Here is a 12,092-nt window from a genome sequence, read left to right on the forward strand (position 1 = left end):
AATATAGGGAGGAAACGAAATTTCTAGCGAAGTTAGGTCACGTACTCCTCGCGATGCTTATCGCGAAATTTTTAATGCTTTCGATAAGGCACGATAATGGTATTCGCGTGAAATGGCGCGTGATCAATCCTGATAAAGCTGTTAGTCATTCTGTATACAATGAGTCCAAAGGATTCAAGTAATCTGCGTGACACAGTTTCTAGGGAATTTTCTGCGATAACCGCGCCTAGTTATTTAATTCCGTCGCAATATTTCCCTAATTGCTGAATAATACGAACGAGTTAAAGCGATGTAAGCACAATTCCTGTTGAATTCTAAGTCGACGAGCCACCTATAATGCACCCCGTGCAATTAAACAAAATTTACCGCGTCTAGTTAGGAAATATTAAAAAAAAGGCCCTGCAGTTGCAGCGAAACTGACCTCAACTTTATTCGAATGCGCATAAATATGCTCGTTTTATGTTTACCAAGCCCTTGGTCTATTTCCTATGCCTGTTTCCCCGTCATTTCTCATTCCCTTCTGACGAAAATCTATCATTATATCTGCTGTATCGAGAGCGTTTGTTGGAGGAACTGCACGCCGCAAATTAGTAACTAGCCTTAATGACGTGATACACGAGGTTAGAAATGCTTTCGATTTATAAATCGTGAAACATAATACATTTCTCATGCTCGGCAGAGTGGAATGTACACAGCATGTGTACGCACGTATGCTTCCATCAAAAGTAAAAGTATCGCGGAATGCGAAATATTTCGGTGCCCGTTCATAGCGATGCGATATTTACTTTCTTCGGGCAAATGCAGTCGCGGCGCATCGCTGCTGCATTATTGCTCTATTATCAGTGCGCCTTAATTGTCTCGCTATTGTCTCGTAATTGTCGAATTACCGTGCCGCGCGAAACTTCGCGATTAAATATCCACCCGTCAAGCGGCTGAGGTGTCCCTATTAGCCGCATAAGCAGTTCCACTTTACGCTCGATAAATTCGCGTGCTTTCATGTCTGCGTTATTTTTCCAGGCAATCGCGTTAAAATGCCATTCAAATTTCATTTGAAAAAAAGTCGGCAGTATAACGTCGTCTCGAAGAACCAGTATGTGATCTGCATCGAGCTATTGGACACCACCTCCATAGAGTGCACGTTAAGCATCGACAGCGTTGGCCAGGAATGCTTGGACAATGTGACTCAACGGCTGGGCATGGGCCAGCCAGAGTTCTTTGGCCTGCGTTACATCTCCCGGCACGATTCCCCGTCGCCGAGGTGGGTGGATATGGACAAACCGTTGAAGAAACAGCTCGAGAAGGAGGCGAAGAACTTTAGTCTCTATTTGAGGGTCATGTACTATGTTACGGATGCCCAACTTATGCAGGACGAGATGACAAGGTAGATAGCTTTTGACGCCTGTACTTCAATAGTAATTTTATTGCTGCGATGCCTTCTCATGTACATCCCGCTTGTAGGTATCATTACTACCTTCAAATGAAAAGCGACGTACTGGAAAGTAGATTCCATTGTAATCCCAGACAAGCCACTCTCTTAGCAAGCTACTCGATGCAAGCGGAGTTTGGGAATTACGATGCCGAACAACATACAATGGAATGCTTGCAGCAATGCACGCTGTTTCCCAAGGTAATGGAGGAAGTTGCCAGGGAAAGTTTTACTTTGGAGTCTTCAATTTATTCTTTATTTTACCCCCATCCTATCAGGATGTCATTCAGGCAGACCCTGGGGGTCAGGATTCTCTTTTGCATACCGCTGTATGCCAATACAAGAGTCTCGTTGGAGTTACTCAAGCTGCGTCGGAGGAATTGTACATTTCTATTGTTATGCAGTTAGAGGGTTACGGCAATGAAACGTTCTCTACTAAGGTAGGCACTAATCCTAGAGTCTGCGTTCTTTTAGCACTCCACCGGGGCACAGTGGGACAAACTGCTCCTTTTTGTGTCAAAATCGTAGAGCTTTTGATGGGAATAAGATAGAGGGATGAATCTTTTTCGAGGTTAAAGATAAGATGTTGTAGAATAAGGAAAAAATATTGAGAATATATAACAAACAAGTTTTGACCTTGAAAATCTACGTCGAATTTGAAATTTTCGAAGAAAATTTCGGTTTTTTCGTTATAACGCGTGGTTGAAGTTTTTTCTTCACTTGTTATACATCATTTCCTATAGATTTTGACGTACTGAATGCGATTTAAGGGGTGAAATCATACTTCGAAAAGAATGCAGAATTTTCTTTTCCGTGGAATATTTCGAAAATGATGATTTTTGAAAATACAAAAACTTAATTTTAAGGGTTGGTGGTGGGGGTAACTTGAAAAATATGGATTTTTTCAAAATTATTTTTACGGGCTTTTGTAGATATAAGAAATCGATGTACCTTCTGTTTAACTTCTTTTCGATATCTCTTACCGTTCTCGAGATTATTTGAGGGGAAAAAAAATTCTGCATTTTTTTCAAGGAGTGATTTCACCCCTAAAAGTTGCATTAAGGCACTAACAAAAGATAGGGTTGCGTTACGGATGAACTACTCTACTTGCACTCCGAGTTTCATAATTTTCTGAATATCCACGTTGCCGAACGTCCCTTGTGAGCGTAACCCCTTAAATCGCATTTTTCTTCGAATCCTGAAGGCCTAGACAAATTCTGCTAACAGATTTGAATTCAGCGCATCAAAATCTATACGAAATGATGTATACCAAGTGAAGAAAAAACTTCAATCACGCGTTATAACGGAAAAACCGAAATTTTCTTCGAAAATTTCAAATTTGACGTCGATTTTCAAAGTCAAAACTTGTTTGCCATACATTCTCAATATTTTCCCCTTATTCTGCAACATCTTATATTTAACCTCGAAAAAGATTCATCCCTCTATCCTATTCCTATGAAAAGCTCTACGATTTTTACACAAAAAGGGGCAGTTTGCCCCACTGTGCGGCGTTAAAACCATACGTTTCCCGACCTGCAGGACAGTGGCAACAACGAGGTGATACTCGGAATCTCCATCAACGGGATTATGGTCCTCTATCCGAACACACAAGCAACACAGTTCTACAGGTAATTATTTTGCAAGAGATTAGGATGCTGGATCGGCGAGGGTGATGCGAGCGACGTTGATGTTTCAGGTGGAAGGACATAAGCAACGTGATTAATCACAAGAAGACGTTTAGAATAGAGTGTCAAGCCGAGGGTGAGGATGCGAAGCAGTTTGTGTTCAACGAATCGCGGAATGCGAAGTACGTGTGGCGCTTGTGCATAGCGCAGCACACGTTCTACATGCAACACCAGGAGTCTCGACCAATGGAGAGACAAGCTAATGGATACTTCGTAAGTGATAGTTAAGAGAGCGCAGAGGTATCGCGCGAAGACCAGGGTAAAGCAAGAACATGGTGTTACGTTCTAGGATAGCGACACAAACGATTCGGGAGATCAAGCGGTGTCGGTAAATTTGGACAATAGGAATGCCGAAGGTCAGACACGATGGACAAGCTACAATGATCTGTCGACGTCACCTTACCCACCCGTGGTGTCTGTACCGTCTACGGACATAAACAACTTACGTGCCTTGCTTCCTTCGTACAGGCCTGCCCCTGACTACGAAACTGCCGTCCAGATGAAGTATAACAGCGGGGGGAACCCTCCTCAGCCTTATTACGCTAATCAATCGACGATCGTTGGAGCAGATATTTCGTGCCTTCTTGGTAATGTTGTTAATCGAAGTAGATATTAAACGCTTTAATGTATCCTAAGTGCTATTCGAACAGGTTGTACCGAATAAGAGAAACAGTCATACCGAGTATTATAAGTGTTTTCGACGATGCAGTATTGTCTAATAATCATTCACACATACACACACTTTTGTGAAAAGTAAGAGGAAACCCTGTAGAGATTAATAGGAAAGACTGACGCACACAACTTCGCAGACTGTTCGTTTCTCCATTCTATAGTATCCACGTGCGTACGTACGTACTATTTTTAAAGGACAACGCTTCGCGGTACTGTTTTAATACGTCGTGTGAAAGTGTTTTAAGCTCCCTTCTATTACGCAGGGAAACAAATCTATCACTCTTCAAACATTGTAAGGAATGTTATAATTTTAGGTATAATGCGTGTAGTACTGTATAGTCCGTGTTGTGTAATAACTATAAAATATTTTACTGTAAATATATGTTAATCCTATTTCTTTGACCGGCGATGTTTCAGAAAGTAGGATGTATTTATTGTTGTAACGGAAATAAAACTCGCAAACGTCATCGACCAGGAGTTAGGTGGAATTTAATAATCTATGCTTTAAGAAGCAATCAAAATAAGTTACGTAAATTGTGTAAAGATGTAAAAAAACATGGCAAGTATAAACTACACGATAAAACATTAACAAAGACTTATTTTAATCCATTGAGACCATACATCGAATCAGTCTAGCGATATTCAACGGTGCTCGGCTGACGGAAATAAATGCGTCCCTCTATCGTGATGTCAATGAATTAACAGTCTTAACTGATTAACAAGATTTATATACTTACATACGACAACAACACGCGAAGATAACATTTCCCGAATCTCTTCAAACAGGGTTTTCATAGACTTCGCTATTCTCAGCTTCGCTAATAGCTTCCAATAAAGATAAGGGGTCAGGTTTGCCGGCGGTGGCAAAAGCAACCAAGCCGGCGTCGAGTATCGCCTGCCTAGTCACAGGTCCAATAGCAACTGCTTTGACGTTACTCGAATTATAAAGCTCCTTCTTCAACAAGTTTACTATATGCTCGACAATGGACGGACTAAAGAAAACAAATATTCTAGGCACGTTGTCCATAAATGGCGACAAATCATGCTCCAAAGTTTTGCTAGGTAAAGTTCTGTACGCCACTATCCTATGAACTCGTATCTCATTCTCGCTGAGAATTCTCTCGATTGTCTCTCGTCCGATTTCGCTACAAGGGTACAGTAAAGGCTTAGAGCCTTTTGGAATAGAGGCGACTAATTGATCAGCTAGTTCTTTGGCGTTACCAGCCTGGCTACCAAAGCAGTTCTCGGCACCTAAGTGACTTTTGGCAAATGACTCGGTTGCTGGGCCTACGCAGTACACTGGCAATGTTTTCCAGGGGAGTAGAATCTCGCCGTCTTCGTTGGCCGCAAGAGCGATCGCCTCTACGGCCCGCCGACTTGTCAGTACGATTCCTACGAAGGTAACGTGAATGTTATGGCTGAAATGCTCCTGTGATATGCTCGTGATTTCGAATGGAAGATGAGGTGACCGAAAGTGGTACTACCGTGGTAGGAGCGCGGCTGGAGTAGGCATGTCCGCAAGTCTGGCGTATTCACGAACTCGAAGTACAGGGTGGTCAAGCAATCGCAGACGTATCCAGCAGCTGCCAACGTTTGTGTATACGCCTCTTGCGGGTCACTCTTTTCCGACAAACCGCGACAGAGCACTACTCTATCGTAACGAGGTGCCATGTTCACGATTTCGATCGCCGCCATACCCGCTAAAGGGACAGCACCCACCGATCGGATGCCGGTATCCGCGCACGATTGCACTTGTATTCAGATAAATACGCGTGTACAAGATCATCCCGCGCGACGACTAGCCTTTCGGGATCGTAATTCAAGGAAGAGTTATTTGATTCATTTGCGAGTTTAAGCAAAACCGACGAATCGAAATCACGGCGAAACGGGAATTCATACCGCGAAATTGAGCCATTCCCACTGAGTTAACGCGGCGCTCCGCCACCAGGTGGCGACTTGTCGCGCTCCATTGCGATTCTCGATTGAATTTGAAATTTCAAAGAAAGAGCGGGAATTTCTACGCATGGATTACAAATAGGGAATTCAATCCCGGGATCCCGGCTGTTTCTTGAATTACATTTTTATATTTTTCAGTTGTTCATAAAGTAATTTACGTTCTTAAAAATTCTCGAAATTCTCGGGATAAGTTATAACTTGATATATCAAATCCCGGGAGTTTTAGAATCCAAAAAACAGCCGGGATCCCGGGATTGAATTCCCTAATTACAAAGTGCTTTACGCGAAATGGTAATCTCTGCACGTTTCTCTGAACAAGACTATCCCACATTCAACGAGATTCATTAACGAATATAAATAACACGTTCAGCGTGCATGCTTAGCGTCTTAAATCTAGTTGACCGGAGGAAAGGAGCGTGTGGTGACAATTGATTTCATTGTCAATTTTATTGAAACACTCTTTAGGGTACACAAGCTATCCTAGATAAGCATTAAGGGAAGTATAAAAAAAAAACACTGAACAACTGCTTACGGAATCACAAAGTGGATGTCTGCTCTCCTTACGATCATTAAACGTATCAACGTGCGCATTCGAAGGCACAACGATCCTCGACCCTTACGCATCGAGCATTTCGCCACGAAAACAACGAGCCACCGATGAAAACTCGCGCGGATCGACGCCTCGCGACGACAGGAATCGCGGCGCGGGCACATGGACAATGTTAATCGCATCCAATGCCCTGTGATAGAACTAGACTTAACGTGGAGGGGAAGACCGAGGCAAGGACGAAGGCGAGGAGATGACGAAAGCTGTTACGCGATTGTGGCGGGGTGAAGGATTCGGGGGCCGAGGGGTATTACTGCGCGGCGGAGTAGACACTGGCAGTGCTTGCAATCCGTTCTCCTGGCAAAATCTCGGCGAACATCGGCATACGGGATACTCGTTCTCGAATCACGAACGATTATAGCGCACAGAGTTCCGCCGTAAAGGGGACCGAGTGCCTTCTTATTCAGATTCATTACGCAAAATAGAATGTTTATCATGAGAATCAAAAAATCTACATCTTCTTAACGTTACAACTAGAAACTTATGTTACAGAACTGTAAGAGCTAGCACGTCGTACGGAGTACGCGTGTCCTTAATCGCGATACCATTCCGACAACCGGCGGTCGTACCTTTTATTCGTACACCAAGACGGAGGAAACAGCCCTCCGTGATCTTGGATGGATTTGTAAAAAGTATATAAATGCACGACTCTTTTCTCGCTAGTCGTCCCGGAATTTCGCACGGCCCGCTGGACATGCGCCAGCGTTGCCTGCGGCTACGCCCGCAGTGCGCGCCGCTCGTGCAAGCTTCCTCCGCGAGAAAAGAAGGATAACGGGGAGATTTTAATAGAACAAAAAAGTGATAATAATTGTAGAGTGGCCTAGCCTAGCCTAGCGTACGCTTAAACATGTACTTAAATAATAATCACAAAAGTGAGACCAAGGTCCAGAGCGTTGTCGTGTGGCCGGGACCATTAACCGACGACAGGCGGTCTCGATACCTGACTTCCGATAAAGGGGTTCGTTAAGCGGTTCCTTTGCCCAATCTCGACTGTCGCAGGCACTCGTCGACGTTCCTTTCGATCGCTCGGGTGGATGTAAAGGCACTGATAACGGCAATCTCAAGCCTTCTAAAGCCTTTGCACTTTTGAACAGTAAATCGGTATTCCCCGAATCCTCTGCTGGTAGGCGAAACAGCAGAATCTGCTCGTTATATAGTTAACGAAACGAGACGAACTAAAAATTTAACGCGAATAGGTTTCTAATGAACATAACGAATTCAGTTTATTAGCACTTCACTTCATTTTAACACCGATCCTACCAGTTGAGGATTGCAATAAGATTTCTCCTCGAAGAAACAGGGGTGTTTTCTAAAATCTCTTTCTTTCTCTCTCTGCTTTTAAGTTCTCAATTATCTCTCCACGAAATTATCCCCCAACAAGTCGACGACTATCCATAGAATCTTCCGGTACCGGAACCATCGAAATTAAAAAAAAAATAAAAATAAAGAAATAGAGGTCTAACATAAACTCGATACAAGACACTCCGGTAATGGAATATTATGCAACTTACGTACTTAGTTATCCTTAAACGTAAACAGTAGAATGTAAAGGTATGACTTAAGTACAACCACAAAACTTGGTCATTATTATGGCATTCGTATCCTTAACTACGCTCCCTAGTAGATTAACTAACGGCGCGTTTCAGCGTGAATCTCTCTTCTAAATCGCGTGCCTTGGCGATTCCGTAATCCGTTCCGCGCCACCAGAAGCTTTTCCACAAAGCTTCCTGTACGTTCGCGCGCATTCCCTCTGATCGGCAGACGCTTCTTGTTTCCTCCATAGTCGCTCCTTCGGTAAAACGACGCTGCTGCGTGACGTCAGCGCTCATTGTCTCGTTAAGTGCATCCTATCCTGGATTAACATCGATCTTCAGAGGCCCTGTAGCCACAAACGTTACCGTTACAAATGTCTCCCGAGATTATCCCCCAGCCCTTCCCCAGCTCTGTACGCAGCATCTCGCAAAATTCTGCAGCTACAAAGGCCTCCAAGCTCTCTTCCAGTCGCGACCCCTTTCCTCTGCCCTGGTAACATGGACGAGTTCCACGTAAGAATGTCCACCGTGAGACGAACATTTCGCAAAGTTACTCCGCCAGTTGCTTCGTTTCCCTTGAAGCTCCGATAGCTTCCCGTGCATGCTCCGCGATCCCCCGCACAGTTACGCGATACTTGTTATGAATGGCTGGTCGCAGTGGCGATGAATTAATTAAGAAAGTGGACAAATGGTGGGATCGTAGACGGGCACAGGTCCCGTCTCTACGTCGTTGCTTCAGCTCTGGCTACGTGTTTCGATTAGTCGGAGACGTATCGGAGATCCATGGCGCCCCATCCGGACCGCTCTTCGCCTTCTTCAGCCCTTCGTCGGTTCGAATCTGAAAGCAGAAACGGATCGATGTGCACTTGGAACACGAGAATTCGAAAAGACTCTGTACATCCGCTTTCCCTCCTTCGAACAACCCACCACTTTCGATAACCCATCCCGAGAATTGTGTCAGGTTAAATGGTCCCCGGTTGCGGAGGTCGTGGCTACCAGTGCCGGGAGATCCGTGGCAATCGGGGAAAAGGGGAATGATAATCGTGCCCGAGCGATCGTGCGAGTCTGCTGCTAAGGGAAGCTCGATAATCGGCCCTCGAAGCGCACCAATAATTTGACGTAATTTAATAAACGCGACCCTGGCTCCGCGTACGTGCGCCAGGTCGCGCGACTATCATTACCGACAGTTTGATCGTATCTGGCCAGTGCGTAATGATGATGCACCTAGTCACTGTGCTCCACCACTGCTCGATCGTCGGTCATGCAAATTGCCGATGCAGAATGCCGGGCGGCCCTGCTGATATCCGATGGTTACGTTCCTCCACACGTGGGAAACAATATGTCGGGGCACGGAGGGGTGGTAGCGGGGGCGAGGATTGGCAAACAGTCGAATCACGGACTCGGCTGCTCCACCGTTTCCGTCGGGGTTGCAAATTGGGGGCGTTGGCCGAACGTTTGGTCACGGTTGCCTGGAGTTTCCAGCTGGTTACGTTGCGTACGTGACTACCGTAACATAAGCCTCCATATTTTTCGCGAACCCTTCCTCTAACGGGGTAGGATTACCCGCGAGGACTTATAAAATATCTGGCTTCCTCCTCGGAGATGAAGATTAACGAAGGCGATATCAGTTTCGAGAGATGCATAAACATTCGACGAGGATTCGGATCGGCCGGGACGCGTCTCGATTCAGGGGACTCGTTCGACGCCGTTCTACCCCCGCTTCGACTGATTAGATCGTAAAGGATATCCAAAGGTTTTTGCTCGTTTCCCCGAGCGCAGCTGTTACGATTCCTCCGTTTACAACGGCTCAATTTCAGCCACGGCCACAGGCAGAATTCATAATCTCTCCTCAGAGCCGTAATAAACGGTCGGGCATGCACGTACACGGGCGCGCGTGTGCGCGTGCCCCGCGATGAAATATCGGGAAATGGCCGTGCGGCGCTTTACGCTCCGTTTGGAATTCAATTGAAACATCAGGAAATTTCAGTGGCGGCGTTAAAACGCCACTTTACTACGCGCGCGCGCGTAATGCACGAAAGGCCGCATAAAATATAAATAATGAAATATTACGATTACGCGGCGGAGAATTGGATCGTTATCGGGATGATTCACGAGCGCCGAGAGTCACTCGTTCACGGCGATCTCGAACTTCCCGCGTCAGGCTGGAGCGGGAGGAGAGGCGGAACGTCTTCATCAGGGATGTTTTATCGAGCGGGCAATTAAAATCCCTCGTTTATTGCCGTTGGTGCGCAATAACGCGCTTCTAATAACGGCAGCCGGCGCCCAGAGGCTCCGAGTCTCCGAGAGACAGATACGGAGGAGCCTGTGCACGATTTTAATACGAGTTTTCCAAACTTTACACGATGGAAAGGTGGGCGAAGGGCTGCGGGCATTCGTGGACGTAGGGGAAATTTACGATTGGAAAGTGTTCGGAAACTCGGTGAAGATATATTAGTGACGTTTTAAATGCTTCTTGGATGTCGGTTGTTACTTTACTATAAACTTAAATATTTTTCTACGAAAAAAATTACCAAATGTTCTTTAAACGTTGCTCTTTTAAGCGCAAAAAGTTTTGTAAAAATATACGCTTCCGCTTCTTCAAAAAAAATTCACAAATATTCGTCTCTTTTCGGCCGCCTGACCTAAGTATAACTCTAAGGTAAAGTAGGTATCTTTGAGGCACCATTAAAAAGGGCACTACTGTTTAAACACGATGATACTTTAAATGTTAAGTTTCAATGTCGATTCTCAGAATTTTTGCAACTTAATTTAACAGGGAGTTTTTAAAAAATAGGTGTGACAGCCGAGGCTTAATTACAATTCGAAGACACGCTGGAAAATCGCGTTCCCTTGGCTTCGAGTGGTACGCCCGTTGATGGCGCTTCGCCTGACCCGTTACCTTCAGCATCCCCTGTTCCCAGCCCGGGGATGCACAGTTAAGAGTTACGAGCCTTCAGACCGATTATTAAGTCCCGAAGATTTAAAGCGACGCTTTATATACTCGGTTAAATTCATTTGCCGGCAAAAAACCGCGTCGATGCGGCCCAACGTTTTAATCAGTCAAACCGGTCGATGGCTTCCTTGCCCTTCCCTTCTCCATTCCTTGGTACTCTTCGCAAACTTCCGCTTTCTGCGACATTATATCCATCAAGCAAGTCCTTTCCTTCGTTAGTTCGCATTCCTTTCTGCTCCCCTGCCCCTTGAGATCCGCCGGTCTCTCTTCAAGTTCCTTATCATAGGAACGGAACGGAGGAGCTCGTTCTCGATTGCAATTCAATGATAATTGCAGGCCCCAAGAATTCCCAAAGTCCTCAGAGCAGTCTCGGTAAACAGAAACAAAAAGCGAGGCTCACGGTCAGCAGCTCTTCAATTCCAATCTTCGATCTTTAATTGCTACAATGCTCGACAAATTCAGCCGCCGAAGGCTCGAATAACAAGTTCATCCGACAAATTGAAACGATACATCTCGCTGCGTGGAAAGATCGGTGATTCGATAGAAGGCTGTGTGATTTTTCAGGACGTTAATAGAGTGGTGCGCCGACGACTCTTCGCTCTGCCTCTTTTTGAAAATAAAAGGGGAGGTCCGAGACAAAGGATAATCCGAGGTCGACTTTGGAGACGGCAATCGAACGCGTCGATAAATCTCGAGGAGGCTATCGACGTCGCGGAACCCGCCCCCCCTGCGCACAATGTTAACGCTGCGCGCGACGTATTTGCAAATTATTTATCACCCCTGCCGCACGTGGTAATTACGCGGGTCCCGGGCAAGTATTTCGCGGAACTTCGCCGTCGAGGATAGCCGACACCTTCGCGTCGTTATTAATAATCAAATGTTACCGGTCATTCCTGCCCGACGATAAATTCCGAACGACGGGTCTTCGCGGAGAAGATTTCTTTCAGCGGATGCTGATGAAACAGAAATTCTCACGAATAAGTACACGAACAGCTCTAATGACTACTAATCTTCAGATTTCCCTGCCGGAGCTGCAAACCCCATCTTCACTCGCGACGAGTCCTCGACTTTCACTCCACAGTGGATGCCAGAACATTTCCATTCGAGCCAAACGACCAGAATCTTGTTTACGCCGACGGTGAAAAGGCGAGGCCGCGTTTTCTTAAGGATGCCTTCGCGCGAGGGGGAAAAGTCGTTTTTACCGAGGCGACGAGTTCTTTTCCGTGGCGACGATAAAAGGCAAGAAGGACGCGGTGTCGCG

General features: G+C 45.6%; 3 protein-coding genes across 7 annotated transcripts in view; 1 reads left to right on the top strand and 2 right to left on the bottom strand.

The window, feature by feature from the left end:
* Positions 1 to 388: 388 nt before the first annotated feature.
* Positions 389 to 4,260, top strand: Pez (protein tyrosine phosphatase non-receptor pez). 5 transcript variants are annotated; one of them, XM_076809715.1, is made up of 7 exons: positions 389 to 620; positions 1,018 to 1,381; positions 1,459 to 1,627; positions 1,705 to 1,866; positions 2,966 to 3,054; positions 3,123 to 3,324; positions 3,401 to 4,260. In XM_076809715.1, the coding sequence occupies exons 2-7, from the start codon at positions 1,032 to 1,034 to the stop codon at positions 3,725 to 3,727; spliced, it is 1,299 nt and encodes a 432-aa protein (XP_076665830.1). In that variant the 5' UTR covers positions 389 to 620; positions 1,018 to 1,031; the 3' UTR covers positions 3,728 to 4,260. The 5 variants fall into 5 exon arrangements, with proteins under 5 accessions (XP_076665830.1, XP_076665828.1, XP_076665827.1 ...); XM_076809713.1 differs by lacking the exon at positions 389 to 620 and adding an exon at positions 657 to 708; XM_076809712.1 differs by lacking the exon at positions 389 to 620 and adding an exon at positions 671 to 725.
* A 103-nt stretch (positions 4,261 to 4,363) lies between these two features.
* On the bottom strand, positions 4,364 to 5,694 carry Uros1 (Uroporphyrinogen III synthase 1). Its single transcript, XM_076809724.1, has 2 exons — positions 5,268 to 5,694; positions 4,364 to 5,175 (listed from the first exon to the last, which is right to left on the bottom strand). Exons 1-2 carry the CDS (start codon positions 5,476 to 5,478, stop codon positions 4,562 to 4,564), a joined length of 825 nt encoding a protein of 274 aa, XP_076665839.1. The 5' UTR covers positions 5,479 to 5,694; the 3' UTR covers positions 4,364 to 4,561.
* Positions 5,695 to 6,167: 473 nt separating this feature from the next.
* The window catches only part of Sano (CABIT domain-containing protein serrano), a 36,438-nt gene continuing 30,513 nt past the window's right edge, over positions 6,168 to 12,092 (bottom strand). Inside the window, exon 3 of the mRNA XM_076809704.1 lies at positions 6,168 to 8,716. The gene's annotated coding sequence lies outside the window, so the exon portion shown is untranslated. The remainder of the gene's footprint in view (positions 8,717 to 12,092) is intronic.

This window comes from Andrena cerasifolii, chromosome 4 (assembly GCF_050908995.1).
Source record: "Andrena cerasifolii isolate SP2316 chromosome 4, iyAndCera1_principal, whole genome shotgun sequence".
In the NCBI taxonomy this organism is placed as follows: Eukaryota; Metazoa; Arthropoda; class Insecta; order Hymenoptera; family Andrenidae; genus Andrena; species Andrena cerasifolii.

Excerpts from the sequence above, each read along its gene's own strand:
- Pez (XM_076809713.1), top strand. The coding sequence starts at position 669 with ATGCTCGGCAGAGTGGAATGTACACAGCATGTGTACGCAC. Across the intron at positions 1,382-1,458 it reads ATGCAGGACGAGATGACAAG|GTATCATTACTACCTTCAAA; the intron begins GTAGATAGCTTT and ends TCCCGCTTGTAG. Across the intron at positions 1,628-1,704 it reads AATGCACGCTGTTTCCCAAG|GATGTCATTCAGGCAGACCC; the intron begins GTAATGGAGGAA and ends CCATCCTATCAG.
- Uros1 (XM_076809724.1), bottom strand. The coding sequence starts at position 5,478 with ATGGCGGCGATCGAAATCGTGAACATGGCACCTCGTTACGATAGAGTA. Across the intron at positions 5,176-5,267 it reads CCAGCCGCGCTCCTACCACG|GAATCGTACTGACAAGTCGG; the intron begins GTAGTACCACTT and ends TTACCTTCGTAG.